Source organism: Symphalangus syndactylus, chromosome 24 (assembly GCF_028878055.3).
Source record: "Symphalangus syndactylus isolate Jambi chromosome 24, NHGRI_mSymSyn1-v2.1_pri, whole genome shotgun sequence".
Classification (NCBI taxonomy): Eukaryota; Metazoa; Chordata; class Mammalia; order Primates; family Hylobatidae; genus Symphalangus; species Symphalangus syndactylus.
The window spans coordinates 35840880-35858886 of NC_072446.2; the positions used below are offsets into that span (position 1 = coordinate 35840880).

An 18007-nucleotide genomic window follows, 5' to 3' on the forward strand; every position below is an offset into this window, starting at 1 on the left:
GGTTGGAGTACAGTGGCATGGCCATGGCTTGCTGCAGTCTCTACCACCTGGGTTCAAGCAATTCCCACCTACTTGGGAGGCTACCTTAGCCACACCTGTGGGACCACAGGTGTGCGCCACCATGCCCAGCCAATTTTTAAATTATTTGTAGAGAAGAGGTCTCACTATGTTGCCCACGCTGATCTCAAACTCCTGAGCTCAAGCAATCTTCCTGCCTCGGCCTCCCAAAGTGCTGGTATTATAGGCATGAGCTACCACACCCAGCTCCAAGGTTGTTTAAAAACAAACAAACAAACAAACAAACAAACAAACAAACAAACAAAAAAACCTAGGGGGAGAGAGAGAAAAGAAAAAGCAGCTGTAATTAAAAATAGATTTATTGACATTTTCATCAAAGAATATTCATGAAGTGCTACATCTAGTGTGGACTAGAGTGGGTGTCCCTTAATGTACTAAGACATGATTGTTACATCTGTTGTCAGAAGTGCCCTAGACGGGACTGCAGCAGGAAATGGGTTCCGAAGCAGGTAGTGATGCCACCATTAGAGACCAGATGACCCTCAACCAGTTACAGGAGGCAGGAGATCCACATCTTAGCCACACCTTAGCAGAGTGCCCATGGGATTTTTAGAGTGGAAATTGTACTTTTTCAGCAATCTGCAGAGGATTATCTGATTGTAGATAGTTTTATCCAAGTATCCAACCTCTTTATAAATTTCTTTATGAAGTCTGTTTTTTAGTATATTTTGAAGGTAATGATTGCTATAGATACTTAAATATATATATATATATATGCACACATATATAGGATTTTCGTTCTTATCCCTGGATTATCAGTTTGAACAGATTTCTACTTGAAAACGATTTGCTGGGCCTAGCACGGTGGCTCACGCCTGTAATCCCAGCACTTTGGGAGGCCGAGGCAGGCAGATCACCTGAGGTTGGGAGTTCGAGACCAGCCTTACCAACATGGAGAAACCCCGTCTCTACTAAAAATAAAAAATTAGCCAGGCATGGTGGCACGCGCCTGTAGTCCCAGCTACTTGGGAGGCTGAGGCAGGAGAATGGCGTGAACCTGGGAGGTGGAGCTTGCAATGAGCCGAGATTGCACCACTGCACTCCAGCCTGGGCGACAGAGCAAGACTCCGTCTCAAAACAAACAAACAAACAACAACAACAACAAAAAACAAAATTAGCCAGGCATGATGGCACATGCCACAGCTACTCTGGAGGCTGAGGCAGGAGAATGGCTTGAACCCGGGAGGCAGAGGTTGCTCTGAGTCGAGATCACACTATTGCACTCCAGCCTGGGCAACAAGGGCGAAACTCCGTCTAAAAAAAGAAAAAAAAGAAAAAAAAAGAAAATGATTTGCTGATGTTTTTTTTTTTTTTTTTTGAGTTGGAGTCTTGCTCTGTCGCCCAGGCTGGAGTGCAGTGATGTGATCTCGGCTCACTGCAACCTCTGCCTCCCGGGTTCAAGCAATTCTCCTGCCTCAGCCTCCCGAGTAGCTGGGATTATAGGCGCCCGCCACCATGCCCTGCTAATTTTTGTATTTTTAGTAGAGATGGGGTTTCACCATCTTGGCCAGGCTGGTCTCTTGACAGGCTGGTCTCAAACTCCTGATCTCATGATCCACCTGCCTCCGCCTCTCAAAGTGCTGGGATTACAGGCGTGAGCCACCGCGCATGGCCCTGCTGATGATTTTAATACACTGATTTATTGTACTAGTTGATTACATGAATCTTTATTATTAAAGAAAAACTGAGTATTTTCTGAGCATATGTAACTCTTCTTGCTTGTACAATCCCCCATCTTTGTTTCCACTTTTTGTTGGGAAGGATTATCTTTTTTGTGTATGGCTTTTTAATACAAAGTCATATTTTATTCTCTTTAACAGTTTTTTGTCAGCTCATTTCTAAAAGCTTTTACTATTGCACCAACTCATTTTCCCCACTTTAGTCCCTAGCATGTCAATTACATGTAACCTTTCCTCTTTGGTATTCGTTTCTTCCTCAAATCAAGTATCTCTATTTTGAGAGGTTCATAATATCTACAAAATGATGTTTATTGCACTCATTAAGTGTCAGGACCAGGAATAGAATGGTGAATCAGACACAGACCTTTCCTTTAAATTCACAGAACAGGTAAATTCACCCGAAATCTCTTTGTATTGATAGTTGGTCTAAGGTCTTATCTATCTTATCTTTCATCTATCTCATCTTTCTTTACATTATGTCTGTTGCTTCTGTCTCTTGAAACTATTTATGCCTTTTGACCAGATCTCATGTTAGGAAACTACATCTCTCTTCTCCCTAGCAATGACTTGTTTTTGAAACATTTCTGCTTTTCACACCCCCTTTTTTTTTCATAATTCACTTTAATCATTAACCCGTTCCTGGTTTCTTTTTGCTTATTCTCTAAGCTTGTAACTGTGAGGCTTACTTGCTTTAATTTACCTTCGTGGGTTGCTTTATTTACCTTCTACATATGGCCACTAAGCTCCATCAGAATACATTCCTCTTAGCTGGCTTCTACTTTGACTGCAACTTTCAGTAATAATTAATGGCTTTCCTTGATTTTTTTCCTCTTCAAATTATTCTGTTGTTTTAATTTTTTCCTTGAATCCCTTTCTGCTGCTTAAATCTGCTTAGTATAAGAATTTCTCTGAATATGGAATTAATGGCATCTTTGAAATGGACAGAAAAAATAAAGCATCCATAGCCTGAAATTTCTAGAAGTTTTGTTAGAGTGGAACCATATACTGTGACCATCAGAGACAAACAAACTGAGGCAGGAGGATTGCTTGAGCCCAGAGGTCAGGGCTGCACTGAGCTATGATCATGCCCCTGCAACTCCAGCCTGGGTGACAAAGCAAGACTCTGTCTCAGAAAGAAAAAGAAACAGGGCAGGTGCAATGGCTCACGCCTATAATCTCAACACATTGGGAGGCCAAGGTGGGCAGACTGCTTGAGCCCAGAAGTTGGAGACCACTCTGGGCAACATGGTGAAACCCCGTCCCTATTAAAAATATAAAAATTAGCCAGTTATGGTGGCATGTACCTGTAATCCCAGCTACTCTGGAGGCTGAGGCAGGAGAATCGATGGAACCCGGCAGGTGGAGGTTGCAGTGAATGGAGATTATGCCACTGCACTCCAGCCTGGGCAGCAGATCAAGACTCCATCTCAAAATATATATATATATATATACATACATATATATATATATATATATATACATACATATATATATACACATACATATATATATACATATATATATACACACATACACACACACATATATATATATATATATAGTCAGGCATGGTGGCACATGCCCGTAGTCCCAGCTACTCAAGTGGCTGAAGCAGGAGGATCGCTTGAGCCTGGGAGGTCAGTGCTGCAGTGAGTTGTGATCATGCGACTGCATTCCAGGCTGGCTGACAGAGCGAGACCCTATCTCAGGAAAAAAAAAAAAAAAAAGAAAAAGAAAAAGAAACAAGTCTCTAGGGAAGGGCCCCAGAAGGTACTCAGCCTTTTAGAATGCCCCCAATGAGTAGTATTGAACTTTTAATGAGTACAGAGAATAAATAATATGGCCTCAGTTAACCACAGTTGAGTCAAGGACCAGCTAATGATCCCCATTCAGAAACTCTGGAGCCAATTACTGTCAAATAGACCCAGTCATTCCCATTTTCCAGGGTGATTACTCATGAAGCTAGAAGCCATTCTCCAAGAGGGTCTGGGATATCTCTCAAAAAAAAAAACGACCAGGTGCGGTGGCTCACGCTTGTAATCCCCTGTAATCCCAGCACTTTGGAGACCCAGGCGGGCAGATCACGAGGTCAGGAAATTGAGACCATCCTGGCTAACACGGTGAAACCCTGTCTCTACTAAAAATACAAAAAATTAGCCGGGCGCGGTGGCAGGTCCCTGTAGTCCCAGCTACTCGGGAGGCTGAGGCAGGAGAATGGCGGGAACCCAGGAGGCGGAGCTTGCAGTGAGCCAAGATCATCATGCCACTACAACTCCAGCCTGGGCGACAGAGCGCGACTCTGACTCAAAAAAACAGCCAGGAAAACAAGTGCTAGATAGTCTTCGCTCAGTTATTGTTACCTTTTATCTGGGAGTATAGCTGTGAACATGGGATTGAGAACACAGAGTTGTTTTTTGCTCGGTACTCAACAAATAAGTCATAGCTTGAGGTTCTTGAGGGCATTGCCTTTCTGCTTTTGGCATGCCCCTTTGTGCTCATGTCAGGGACCGAGGGCTTTACAGAATGCCTCATGGTCATGGTCGCATCATTGTAAGAAAGGAGAATTCATGGATACAATGACAGCTGCTTCCCAAAGAGCTCATCAGAATTTGTGGCTCTATATTCTATGAGATTTTAATTCAATCTAGAGTGATTTTTTCTAATCTTAAAATAATCGCTAAAGGAACCTCTGGGAATTCTGTTAGATTGAAGCCCTAATATGGTCTGTTTAGGCATCATTATAAATCATTCCTTAAAAGGTTAGGTCAATCTTTACATCTTTGTATTTATTTATTTTATTATTATTATTATTATTATTTTTTTGGGGGGGATGGTCTCGCACTCTCGCCCAGGCTGGAGTGCAGTGGCATGATCTCCGCTCACTGCAAGCTCCACCTCCCAGGTTCACACCATTCTCCTGCCTCAGCCTCGCGAGTAGCTGGAACTACAGGCGCCTGCCACCACGCCCGGCTAATTTTTTTTTTTTTTTTTTTTTTTTTTTTTTAGTAGATACAGGGTTTCACCGTGTTACACAGGAAGGTCTTGATCTCCTGACCTCGTGATCCACCTGCCCCGGCCTCCCAAAGTGCTGGGATTATAGGGGTGAGCCACTGCGCCCGGCCCTTATTTATTTATTTTTTTGAGGTGGAGTCTTGCTCTGTTGCCCAGGCTGGAGTCCAGTGGCACCGTCTTAGCTCACTGCAACCTCCACCTCCCAGGTTCAAGTGATTCTCCTGCCTCAGCCTCCCGAGTAGATGGGACCTACAGGCACGCTCTACCATGCCTAATTTTTTTTTTTTTTTTTTTTTTTTTTTTTTTGAGACGGAGTCTCACTCTATAGCCCAGGCTGGAGTGCAGTGGCATGATCTCAGCTCGCTGCGACCTCCGCTGCCGGGGTCCCGGTTCTAGCAGTTCTCCTGCCTCAGCCTCCTGAGTAGCTGGGATTACAGGCACGTGCCACCATGCCCAGCTAATTTTTGTATTTTTAGTAGAGACAGGGTTTCACCATATTGGCCAATCTGATCTTGAACTCCTGACCTCACGATCTATCCGTCTTGGCTTCCCAAAGTGCTGGGATTACAGGCATGAGCCAATGCACCTGGCCCTTCAAATCTTATATTACAAAATACTAAATTGGGCATTTTTTTAGGGTTTTCTAGACCCTTTTTTTCTAGTTTTCTAATTTCAGAAAGGGAAGTACATGCTCATTGTACATAATATGAAGAAAATTATAATCACCCATCACCTCTCCCTGCAGAAGCAGCTGCTATTGTTAATGTTTTTGTCTTTTATTTGTTTATTTATTTATGAGACAGGATCTCACTTTGCACCCAGGCTGGAGTGCAGTGGTGCAATCTCGGCTCACTGCAGCCTCGACCTTCCAGGCTCAAGTGATCCTCCCACCTTAGCCCCTCAAGTAGCTGGGACTATAAGCATGCACTACCACACTCGGCTAATTTTTTTTGCACTTTTTGTAGAGATGGGATTTCACCATGTTGCCTAGGCTGGTCTTGAACTCCTGAGCTCAAGTGATCTGCCTACCTCAGCCTCCCAAAGTGATAGGATTTGGGCATGAGCCACTGTGCCCGGCCTTTTAGTCTTTTTTAATGCATATTTTAATGTAGCCAAGGTCAAACTGTAAAGACTATTTTGTATCCTACTTTCTTTTCCCTCTTACTAACCATACATATCTTAAGCTGGAATGCAGTAGAAGTTTTTTTTTTTTTTAACCCAAAATTTTAACAGAATTTCCTCAACATTTAATTTTTTTATATTGGCTTATTTGTTTTATAAATCTGTATCAAGCACCTGATTTATACCAGGCCCTGTGCTATATTTGGAGGAAGGTACAAGTTGAATCAGGAACCAGAAACTCACTGGCTGGCCATTTATATCCTACAAAAACCATCTATCCTAATCCATGAGAGGACCCTTTCTTTTGCTTCTCATAGTCTATCTGTAAATTAAACACAATAATTTCTCTGAAGAAGTCCTCAGACATTTCTTAGGGCTAGTAGGAGCCATGGAACATTATGCTCCTTTTAATCAATAGCAGCATTCCTTGGAAATGTGCTGCCCAGTCCCATCTGCACAGTATCTTAGTTGTCTTTCCATACTGTGACCGTATCAGACTTTTTGTGAATTCGATTTCGTGTTAGGAATAATATTTTACTGTCTCTACCATTCTCTTGCCCATTCTCAATGGCATCTGCAGTCTCTCTATGATTGGTAATGTGTTGTGACTTTACTGCCACCTTTAGAAAGTCAAGGGCTGCTCTTTCATAACCTTATTCCTTCAGAAGCTTTTGGCTTCCAGATCAGTGCTGTCCAGTAGAACTTGCTGCAGTCATGGAAATGTTCTGTGTCTGTATTGCCCAAGAGTATGAGCACTTGAGATATGGCTAATGTAACTGAGAAACTGAGATTTTATTTTATTGAATTTAAACTTAAATTGTACATATGGCTACCACACTGGATAGTGCAGCTCTAGATAGTCCCTCTTATGGAGTGGATAGTTTGTTTCTTTGGGTGTTTATACCACACTGGGCTGTGACTTATTTATTTATTTATTTTTTTTTAAATTTTTTTGAGACAGAGTTTCACTCTTGTTGCCTAGGCTGGAGTGCAATGGAATGATCTCAGCTCACTGTAACCTCCGCCTCCCCGGTTCAAGCAATTCTCCTGCCTCAGCCTCCCGAGTAGCTGGGATTACAGGCATGCACCACCACACCTGGCTAATTTTGTATTTTTAGTAGAGATGGGGTTTCTCCATGTTGGTCAGGCTGGTCTCATACTCCCAGCCTCAGGTGATCTGCCCGCCTTGGCCTCCCAAAGAGCAGTGCTGGGATTACAGGTGTGAGCCACCACACCTGGCTTGGGCTGTGCTTTTTAACCTCTCTTTTGTCCAGCCAGCAGTGTAGTTGGAATCCCAAAGAACTATTTCTTTTTTTCTTTTTTTTTCTTTTTTTTTTGAGATGGAGTCTCGCTCTGACACCCAAGCTGACACGCAATGGCTCAATACTGGCTCACCGCAACCTCCGCCTCCTGGGTTCAAGTGATTCTCTTGCCTCAGCCTCTCAAGTAGCTGCGATTACAGGCGCCTCCGTGCCTGGCTAATTTTTGTAGTTTTTTAGTAGAGATGAGGTTTCACTATGTTGGCCAGGCTGGTCTCAAACTCCTGACCTTGGGTGATCCACTTGCCTCAGCCTCCCAAAGTGCTGGGATTACAGGCATAAGCCACCGTGCCCGGCGCTGAAGAGCTATTTCTAGGAGGATCATCTTGAAGGGAGATGGGACTACTCAGTATTTTTTAAGGATCAGATATCTGGAATATCTCTGGAGGGGCAGCTTTTGGGAAGCTGTTAGGAACCTTCTGGAAGTCATTGTAGAGACAGAATAAATAGTCATGGTAAATTAGTTTCTACGTAATGGGAGACTTTTTTCAGGAAGGGGGTTACACTTTGTGAAAAATCAAGTAGAAGTTTTCTTTTATTCCCAAATACGTCACTTGTTACCTTTTTTTTTTCCTTTTTTTGAAATGGAGTCTCACTCTGTTGCCCAGGCTGGAGTGCAATGATGCGATCTCAGCTCACTGCAACCTCCGCCTCCCAGTTTCAAGCAATTCTCCTGCCTTGGCCTCCCAAGTAGCTGGGATTACAGGCGCACACCACAACACCCGGCTAATTTTTGTATTTTTAGTAGAGACTGGGTTTCACCATGTTGGCCAGGCTGCCCACAAACTCCTGACCTCAGGTGATCTGCCTGCCTCAGCCTCCCAAAATACTGGGATTACAGGCATGAGCCACCGCACTCAGCCCCTTTTTTATACCCTTACGACTTGCAATTCTGGCATCTGGAATGCTGGAAAAATGCTTCTGAATTATTGCCATTGATTTTTTTTCCCTCAATCAGTCATTATTATAATATAATCCCTTTTTGGAAGCTCGGTGAATTCTCCGTCGATTTTTTGACTATGTTTGACTTTTTAAATGATTCAATGACTTGTCCTTTTTCCCTATCAGCAATTTCATAGGATGCAACAGATAGGCCAGTGTATTAAGAACCTTGTTTTGTCTTTCTTTCCCTTCTTTAGTAACACTGCCTTTCTTCTCTGTTAGATTTCAAGGCTTCCATTTCTGATCCATCCATATCTTTGTCCTCTTCCTGATCCTTTCTTTAATTCCTGGTTCTGCACCTGTTCTCCTTCACCCTTCTCAGCTTTGGTCTCCAACTGCTTTCCTTCCAGGTACTTCCCTTGTGTATTCAAGGTGTGCTTCCAGACTGTGATCCATGTTTTACCCTCTTCCTACAAATTCTCACTGCTCTCCTTAGGTAGGAAGGCAAGAAGTTACAAGCTTGCTAGAAAACTGGGCCCCTTCCCTTTATCTTCTCATAAGCCCACTAAAGCATAATCTCACCTCTGAAGATTTAGCCTTTATTAACACATGTTCATAACCCACTCTGCCTCTGAAACCTTCTGATGAGAACTATTTCAGTTTTATGGCAACCAAGAGGCTGCACATGCACTGCTTTCACTGTGAACTGAATTTGCTGCACATGTGGGGAAACCATGTGGGGAAACTGACTGTGTTTTCTGTCTTCTGTTGACAGAATGGTACAAGAAACTTCCAGGACTTTGACTGTCAGGTAAGGACTGTACAAGCAAGAAGGAGGCTCTGTACAGGATCTCTGCAGTGTTTCCTTTCCGGTGGTGGTGGTCTTGTAGAAGTGGATCTCTCATTATAGCTAATAATGAGTCCTTAATGTTTGTTTGGTCATTGGATCAAGTTCACTTAAAATGATTTGCAATTGTTGGCCATGGGCATGGGGGCTCATACCTATAATTCCAGCACTTTGAGAGGCCGAGGCAGACAGATCACTTGAGGTCAGGAGTTTGAGACCATACCGGCCAACATGGTGAAACCTCATCCTACTAAAAATACAAAAATTAGCCAAGCGTGGTGGTGCATGCTTGTAATCCCAGCTACTCAGGAGGCTAAGGCAGGAGAATCACTTGAACTCAGGAGGCAGAGGTTGCAGTGAGCCAAGATCATGCCACTGCACTCCAGCCTGGGTGATAGAGTAAGACTCCATCTCAAAAAAAAAAAAAAAAAACTGATTTGCTATCGTGTTCAGAAATTGCCTGCTAGGTACCTGTTATATGATTGTAGGTTACTGAATAGAGCTGTCTCTTTGTGATTAAGATCTCTTTTCCTCACATGGTATTGGAAACTTCATTTGTCATAGGTGGCAAATGGAGGGTTGCTACCTTACCGCAGAGAAGATAGGAGAGGGGCAGATGGAGGAGAGATTTCTTGACAGTAAAATCTTTCCCTAAAAGAAATCTTTCCCTAAATTGTTATGAATACAGTATGCAGATTTCTCTTGGGTTTATGTTTGGAAATGCAAAATTCAACTTGACTCATTAGTTTTTCTTTTCTTTTTTTTTTTTTTTTTTGAGGCGGAGTCTCGCTCTGTCGCCCAGGCTGGAGTGCAGTGGCACGATCTCCGCTCACTGCAAGCTCCGCCTCCCGGGTTCACGCCATTCTCCTGCCTCAGCCTCCCATGTAGCTGGGACTACAGGCGCCCACCACTGCGCCCGGCTAATTTTTTGTATTTTTAGTAGAGACGGAGTTTCACCGTGCTAGCCAGGATGGTCTCAATCTCCTGACCTCGTGATCCACCCGCCTCGGCCTCCCAAAGTGCTGGGATTACAGGCATGAGCCACCGCACCTGACCCTTCATTAGTGTTTTCTAAATGAAACTGTTCTTCCTGGTCTGCTTTTGCATCACCTCTGTTGCCAGTTTGAAAATCAGTAAAATGAACCAGCAGTTCTCCGTCTACCTCTTTTATCTGTTGACTGGTCCTGAAAGAAATGGGACTAAGGGCCAGGCACAGTGGCTCATGCCTATAATCTCAGCACTTTGGGAGGCTGAGGTGGGCAGATCACCTGAGGTCAAGAGTTCGAGAGCAGCCTGGCCAATGCGGTGAAACCCCATCTCTACTAAAAATACAAAAATTAGCTGGACATGGTGGTGTGTGCCTGTAATCCCAGCTACTCAGGAGGCTGAGGTGGGAGAATTGCTTGAACCTGGGAGGCAGAAGTTGCAGTGAGCTAACACCACCACACTTCAAAATAATAATAATAATAATAATAAATAAATAAGAAAAAGAAAACATGGGAGTAAGAAATAAGTACATGGAAATGGAAACCTTATAAGCTGGGCAGCCTGACCCTCCCTCTTTTGGGATAGATGCCATAGCAGTAACAGAAGTGATATGAAGTAGACCCAGAGGGTACTAGCAGTAAAGGAGGGTACTGGTAACGTCCTTGCTTCCAGTATTCAGCCAACCTGTATACCCACCAGCAAATAGTTATTTTCAAATATGCATTTTATGTTAAGTACAGTGGAATCTCTAAGCATTAGCATCAGAAGAAAGAACTATTTATAAGCAAACCAGTTATAATAATTTGAGTACCTACTGTAGGGTACCTACTAAACATACAGTATCTTCAATACTTAGAGCAATATTACAAGATGGTTTTTTTTTCTTTTCTTTTTTTTTGAGACAAGAGTCTCACTCAGTCGCCCAGGCTGGAGTGCAGTGGCATGATACAGGCTCACTGCAACCTCTGCCTCCTGGATTCAAGCAATTCTTCTGCCTCAGCCTCCCAGTAGCTGGGATTACAGGAGCCCACCACCATGCCTGGCTAATTTTTTAAAATTTTTAGTAGAGACAGGGTTTCACCATGTTGGTCAGGCTGGTCTCGAACCCCTGACCTCAAATGATTCACCCACCTTGGCCTTCCTAAGTGCTGGGATTACAGGCATGAGCCACCACACCTGGCCAAGATGGTTTTTCTTGTTTCTGTTTTATAGTCAGGAAATTAAGAATTAAGTTTTATAACTTGCCATTGAGTGGTTGGGATTGAAAAACCCCATTCTTCATGAATCCATTGCCCATTCTTTCCCACCTGGACATGTCCAGGGCTGAAATGTAAGGAATTAATTGTCCTTAAAGCTGAGGTTCCTTGGAAGAACAGATGAGACTCACCTTGGAAGGGTCAGGCTCATAGTATAGTTATAGATTTCTGAATCTCAGTTCCAAACACGTCTTGTAATAACTATTTGGTACTTTGTATATAGAACATAATCAGCCTAGTGTTGATACAGTCATTCACTGTAGGCAATGGCTCCTTTCCTCTAAAACAATAAGTTACGTTATTTTTTAATAGTGACAGTCAAGTTTGAGTTTGTTTTTAATTTGATCTAACTCCAGTTATGGTTTGGATCCCAGGTTGAACCAATAGAGCTTGATTACTGTTAATATTTGATATAATTTACCAAGAAGGAAAACATTAGAGAGAGGGTCACAGTAAAATTCAAGGTGAGGAGCTCCAGAAATAGTATATGTGTACATGTATACTCCTGCCCCAAAGTGTAGAAGTATTAATTTTCATCAAATTCAGCACCTCCCCCGAAGTAAGAAAATTAGAATATAGTGGAGTGCGGTGGCTCACGCCTGTAATCCCAGCACTTTGGGAGGCTGAGGTCAGGAGTTCACGAGGTCAGGAGTTCGAGACCAGCCTGGCCAACATAGTGAAACTCCGTCCCTACTAAAAATACAAAAATTAGCCAGGCATGGTGGTTTGCATCTGTAATCCCAGCTACTCAGGAGGCTGAGGCAAGAGAATTGCTTGAATCCAGAAGGTGGAGGCTGCAGTGAGCTGAGATCCTACCACTGCACTCCAGCCTGGGCAACAGAGTGAGACTCCATCTCAAAGAAAAAAAGGACAAAAAGAGAAAAAATTAGAATATAAAAGATTACATACTTGTTGCAAAGTAAATGAGAAAACACCAAAAAGTAAATAAATAAAAATCACCTGTTATTTCACTAGTGTTAATATTTTGGCATATGTCGTTTGAGATTTTTTTTTCCATACTATATATAATTGTAGATATGAAATTGAGTTTAGAAATATAATTATGAATCACTTTTTAATATTAAGGCTTAAAAATAGTCTGGCAAAAATTCTTGATACTTTGGGTAAAGCTTTAAAATAGTAACATGTTCTGGCCTTGTGAAATAGAACTTTTAGTTCTGTTCTGATACAAATAGAAAGGCTGGATGCTATGGCTCATGCCTGTAATCCCAGAGCTTTGGGAGGCTGATGCAGGAGAATCGCGTGAGCCCAGGAGTTTGAGACCAGCCTGAGCAACATAGGGAGACCCCCTTCTCTACAAAAAATTAAAAAATAAATAATTAGCTGGGCATGATGGCATGTGCCTGTAGTCCCAGCACTTTGGGAGGCTGAGGCGAGCGGATTGCTTGAGCCCAGGAGTTTGAGACCAGCCTAGGCAACATAGTGAGAGCCCAGTCTTTCTCTCTATATATTACACACACACACACACACACACACACACACATATAGATAGATAGATAGATAGATAGATAGATAGATAGATAGGATATTACATATATATATATTTAGAGACGAGGGTCTCACTATGTTGAGTATATATGTATATGTATATGTGTGTGTGGGTATAGATACCCACACACATATATGTAAACTATATAGATATATTACAGATAACTATAGCATCTGTCCCAACACTCTCTAATATACATGTATGTGATATACCTATATACACATGTAGTATACATATATGTATATTAGAGAGAGACAGCGTTGAAACAGATGCTATAGTTTATATGTGTATATGATATATTGCTTTAGACAAATAACACTTATTTTGTGTATAATCAGAAACAAATTTAGAAAACTTAGAAAAGCATAAAAATAAAGATTGCTTATAATTCTGCAGGTAGATCACCTGAGATCAGGAGTTCGAGACCAGCCTGGCCAACATGGTGAAACCCTGTCTCTACTAAAAATACAAAAATTAGGCCAGGCATGGTGGCTCACACCTGTAATCCCTGCACTTTGGGAGGCTGGGGTGGGCAGATCACCTGAGGTCGGGAGTTCAAGACCAGCCTGACCAACATGGAGAAACCCCGTCTCTACTGAAAATACAAAATTAGCCAGGCATGTGCATGCCTGTAATCCCAGCTACTTGAGAGGCTGAGGCAGGATGATTGCTTGAACCTGAGGTGGAGGTTGAGGTGAGCCGAGATTGCACCATTGCACTCCAGCCTGGTCAACAAGAGCGAAACTCCATCTCAAAAAAAAAAATTAACTGGGCATGGTGGCAGGTGCCTGTAATCCCAGCTATTTGGGAGGCTGAGACAGGAGAATGGCTTGAACCTGGGAGGCGGAGGGTGCAGTGAGTTGAGATTGAGCATTTGCACTGCAGCCTGGGTGACAAGAGTGAAACTCTGTCTCAAAAACAAACAAAAAACATCTTGTATAACAAAAACTATACCCAAGCCTCATACAGTAGCCTGCTTATTGGAAACAATAACAGTTCATACTAATAAAAATATTGGAGCCAGGTGCGGTGGCTCACGCCTGTCATCCCAGCACTTTGGGAGGCTGAGGTGGGTGGATCATGAGGTCAGGAGATCGAGACCATCCTGGCTAACACAGTGAAACCCCATCTCTACTAAAAATACAAAAAAATTAGCCAGCATGGTGGCGGGCGCCTGTAGTCCCTGCTACTTGGGAGGCTGAGGCAGGAGAATGGCGTGAACCCAGGAGGCGGAGCTTGCAGTGAGCCAAGATCACGCCACTGCACTCCAGCCTGGGCCACAGAGCAAGACTTGGTCTCAAAAAAAAAAAGTTGACATTTCCTAGAGTATATTGTCATGCAAATATAACTAAACTAGTTCAGACTAGCCAGAAAGAGGAAGAAATAGTAACAGGCATGAAATGATCATGATTTAGCATGATTTAGTTAAGTTTAGAAATATGGGACAAGTCAGATTGTGTCATTCCGGTGACAACATTTATTGAAGTCAGAGGACTCAAGAAAAAAGTGAAAGTTGGTTATCAAATAATGGTAATATCTTAAATTCTTACATTCTTAAAAGGCTTTTTTTTTTTTTTTTTTTTTAAAGATACAGGGTCTCAGCTGGGCACAGTGGCTCATGCCTATAATCCCAGCACTTTGGGAGGCCAAGGCGGGTGGATCACCTGAGGTCAGGAGTTCGAAACCAGCCTGGCCAACTTGGAGTAACCCTGTCTCTACTAAAAAATACAAAATTAGCCAGGCATGGTGGCGCATGCCTGTAATCCCAGCTCCTCAGGAGGCTGAGGCAGGAGAATTGCTTGAACCCAGGAGGCGGTGGTTGTGGTGGGCCGAGATCGCACCATTGCACTCCAGCCTGGGCAAAAAGAGCGAAACTCCATCTCAAAAAAAAAATTAAAAGATACAGGGTCTTACTTTGTCACCCAGGCTGGGGTGCAGTGACGTGATTATAGCTCACAGTAACCTTGAACTCCTGGGCTGAAGCAATCTTCCCGCTTCAGCCTCCTGAGTAGCTGGCACTACAGGCACATGCCACCATGCCTGGCTAATTAAAAAATATATATTTTTTTGTAGAGATGGGGTCTTGCTCTGTTGCTCAAACTGGTGTTGAGCTCCTTGCCTCAAGTGATACGCTCACCTTGGCTTTCCAGAGTGCTAGGATTACAGACCTGAGCCATCCTGCCTGACCTTAAAAAGACCTTGTGTTTAAGACTACAGCTTTCATTACGTGGGAGAGACAGTCCAGAATAGAGAAGTATGTCAAGGACCTTTATGATTTCACGTTGTTTTATAAACATGGAGAATAAAGGGATTATGTTCAAGAAGTGCATAGCCTTGGAGGCAATAAATAATCAGTAAGTACTGGGAGAGCCGGGTAATGGTGGCTCATGCCTATATTCCCAGCACTTTGGGAGGCTGTGGCAGGAAAATCACTTGAGCCCAGGAGTTTGAGATCAGCTTGGGCAATATAGGGAGACCCCACCTCTGCAAAAAAATTAAAAATTAGCTGGGTATGGTGGCAAGCATGTGTGCTCCAAGCTACTTGGGGGGCTGAGGTAGGAGGATCATTTCAGTCCAGGAGTTCAAGATTACAATGAGCTATGATCACACCACTGGACTCCAGCCTGGGAGACAACGACGAGCCCCTGTCTCAAAAAAAAGAAGAAAGAAAAGGAAAAGCAAAGAAACTGCTGGGAGAGATGGGAGAGATCTATGACCAGAGCCTATCAGATGCTCCCTTAGGCTGTGCTCTTTGAGCACAGGCTCATTGTGTAGTCACACTCTAGAATGCTGGGGTGGGAGATGAGATAACTGGATAAAGAGCCTGTAAAACAGATGATAATTGACTAAGACAAAAAGGTAGCAACAGCACGTTACTCCCTGCAGTGGCCTGACAATTGAATCAGCTCCTTAGCCAGGGTCTCTGCACATTCATCTTCAGATGGAGTTTTTTTCAAGCTGTTCATTCGCAAGGTCACGAAAAATATGCATGCCAATCACCATGGAGGTGAGTGCTTCCTTTCTTTTTGTTTTTTATTCTACATTCACATACTTTGAAAATGAAGAACTTTGAGACATTGTAAGGAGCCAATTTTACTTTTGAATATCATCCAGATTATGAAATGGCAACAAAGTAGTAACTTTGCCCTATTCCTTCATCTACTTTTTTTTTTTTTTTTTTTTGAGACTGAGTCTCACTGTGTCGTCCAGGCTGGAGTGCAGTGGTGTGATCTCGGCTCACTGAAACCTCTGCCTCCTGGGTTCAAGCAATTCTCCTGCCTCAGCCTCCTGAGTAGCTGGGATTACAGGCACGTGCCTCCACGCCTGGCTAATTTTTGTATTTTTAGTAGAGACGGGTTTCACCATGTTGGTCAGGCTGGTCTTGAATTCCTGACCTCGTGATCCGCCTGCCTCAGTCTCCTAAAGTGCTGGGATTTTACAGATGTGAGCTACCGTGCTCGGCCTCCCTCATCTACTTTTAAAGTATTGTCTTTTACCCCACCTGTTATATCTCCCTTTTTACCATCCTTCTCCTGACCTCCCCTGGCAGCTTACTGTCTCATCCCCATCCACCTCCTGTGTGTACACACACACACACACACACACCACCACCACCAGTTACCATCAGTTACCAGGCCTTGGCAAGGTCCTGCTATGCTTAGAGCCAGAGTATAAACTGGTGTTTCCCTCAGTTCTCAGCAGTGGCCAAACTGGAATCTTTAAGCAGGACCCTACTGAAGGTTTGAGTTTGACAGAAGACAGGTTCCAGCAACCAGATTGTCAACGTGACAAGTTGTTGGACACTCTCTTTAACTTGGATTTGCCTGTAGTGTCACTCCATATGGCAGACACTTTCTCCTTCTCTCCCTTTTTCTTGCTGCCTCCCCCGTGTTATTCTTTATATCTCTCAAGAAACAAAACATGAGAGATATTGAAACCTCCTTTAGTTCTCTTTAATAATTTATCCACTCCCAGAAGGAAACAAAGTTCTAAAGTTAGTGTACCTTGTTTCTCCTCCAAGTTTTTATACTTTAGTTATAGGCTGGCTGTGCTGGCTCATGCCTGTAATAGCGCTTTGGGTGGCCGATTTGGGACAATCACTTGAGGCCAGGAATTCAAGACCAGCCTGGGCAAATATGGAGACCCCGTCTCTCCAAGAAATCTAAAAAATAAAAATTAGCCAGGTGTAGCAGTATGCACCTGTAGTCCTAGCTACTTGGGAGGCTGAGGTGAGAGGATTGCTTGAGCCCAGGAGTTCTATGCTGCAGTGAGCTATGATCACATCACTGCACTCTAGCCTGGGCACTAGAATGAGATCCTGTCTCTAAATATATATGTGTATGTATATGTATATATACATATATATAAATAAACAGAATCTATAGTGTTGCTTTTAAAATATTGGCATAAGTGGTATATTTTTAATATATATCCTTTTGCATCTTGTTCTACATTTTTTTTTTGAAGATTTTCTGTGTGTATTAATGCTAATAATTCTAGTTCATTTTTATCTGTATGTCATTATATGAATAAATCGTAATTCATTTATTAATTTCCCTATTGATGAATATTTGGGCTGTTTCCAATTTTTTTGACATTATAGAGAAGGTTGTGATGTTTACAACCTTGAACAACACAGGTTTGAACTGTATGGGTCCACTTATACATGGCTTTTCTTTTCAATGCATAAATTGGATTTATTTATTTATTTATTTATTTTTTTTTAAGAAAGGGTCTTGCTCTTTCACCCAGGCTGGAGTGCAGTGGCAAGTACATGGGTCACTGTAGCTCAAGTGATTTTCCTACCTCAGCCTCTGAGTAACTGGGACCACAGGCATGCACCACCAGGCCTGGCTATTTTTTAAAAATTTTTTGTAGAGACAGGGTCTCACCATTTTGCCCAGGCTGGTCTCAAACTCCTGGGCTCGAGCAGTCCTCCTACCCCAGCCTCCCAAAGTGCCGAGATTACAGGCATGAGCCACCACACACAGTAAGAAAGCTTTCGGAGATTTGTAGCAATTTGAAAAAACCCACAGCGGGGCGGGATGGCTCGTGCCCATAATCCCAGCACTTTGGGAGGCCAAGGCAGCCAGATCACCTGAGTTCAGGAGTTTGAGACCAGCCTGGCCAACATGTTGAAACCGTATCTCTACTAAAAATACAAAAAATCAGCCAGGTGTGGTGGCGTGTGCCTGTGGTCCCAGCTACTCAGGAGGCCAAGGCAGGAAAATCACTTGAACCCGGGAGGTAGAAGTTGCAGCGAGCCGAGATCGGGCCACTGCATTCCAGCCTGGGTGACAGAGCAAGACTCTGTC

The 18007-nt window shown here is 43.1% G+C and overlaps 1 protein-coding gene across 8 annotated transcripts in view; it reads left to right on the top strand.

Moving 5' to 3' along the window:
- Positions 1-18007, top strand: part of NDRG3 (NDRG family member 3) — a 94839-nt gene that overhangs the window by 29830 nt on the left and 47002 nt on the right. For 3 of the 8 annotated variants that reach the window (XM_055265158.2, XM_055265161.2, XM_063633793.1), the window contains one exon: positions 8868-8903. The exons of 3 other annotated variants lie outside the window; for them this stretch is intronic. In XM_055265158.2, coding sequence (XP_055121133.1) covers positions 8868-8903 — 36 coding nt within the window. Of the gene's footprint in view, positions 1-8867; positions 8904-15515; positions 15700-18007 lie in introns of those variants that run through there. 2 more of the 8 variants (XM_055265159.2, XM_063633794.1) reach the window with 2 other exon arrangements.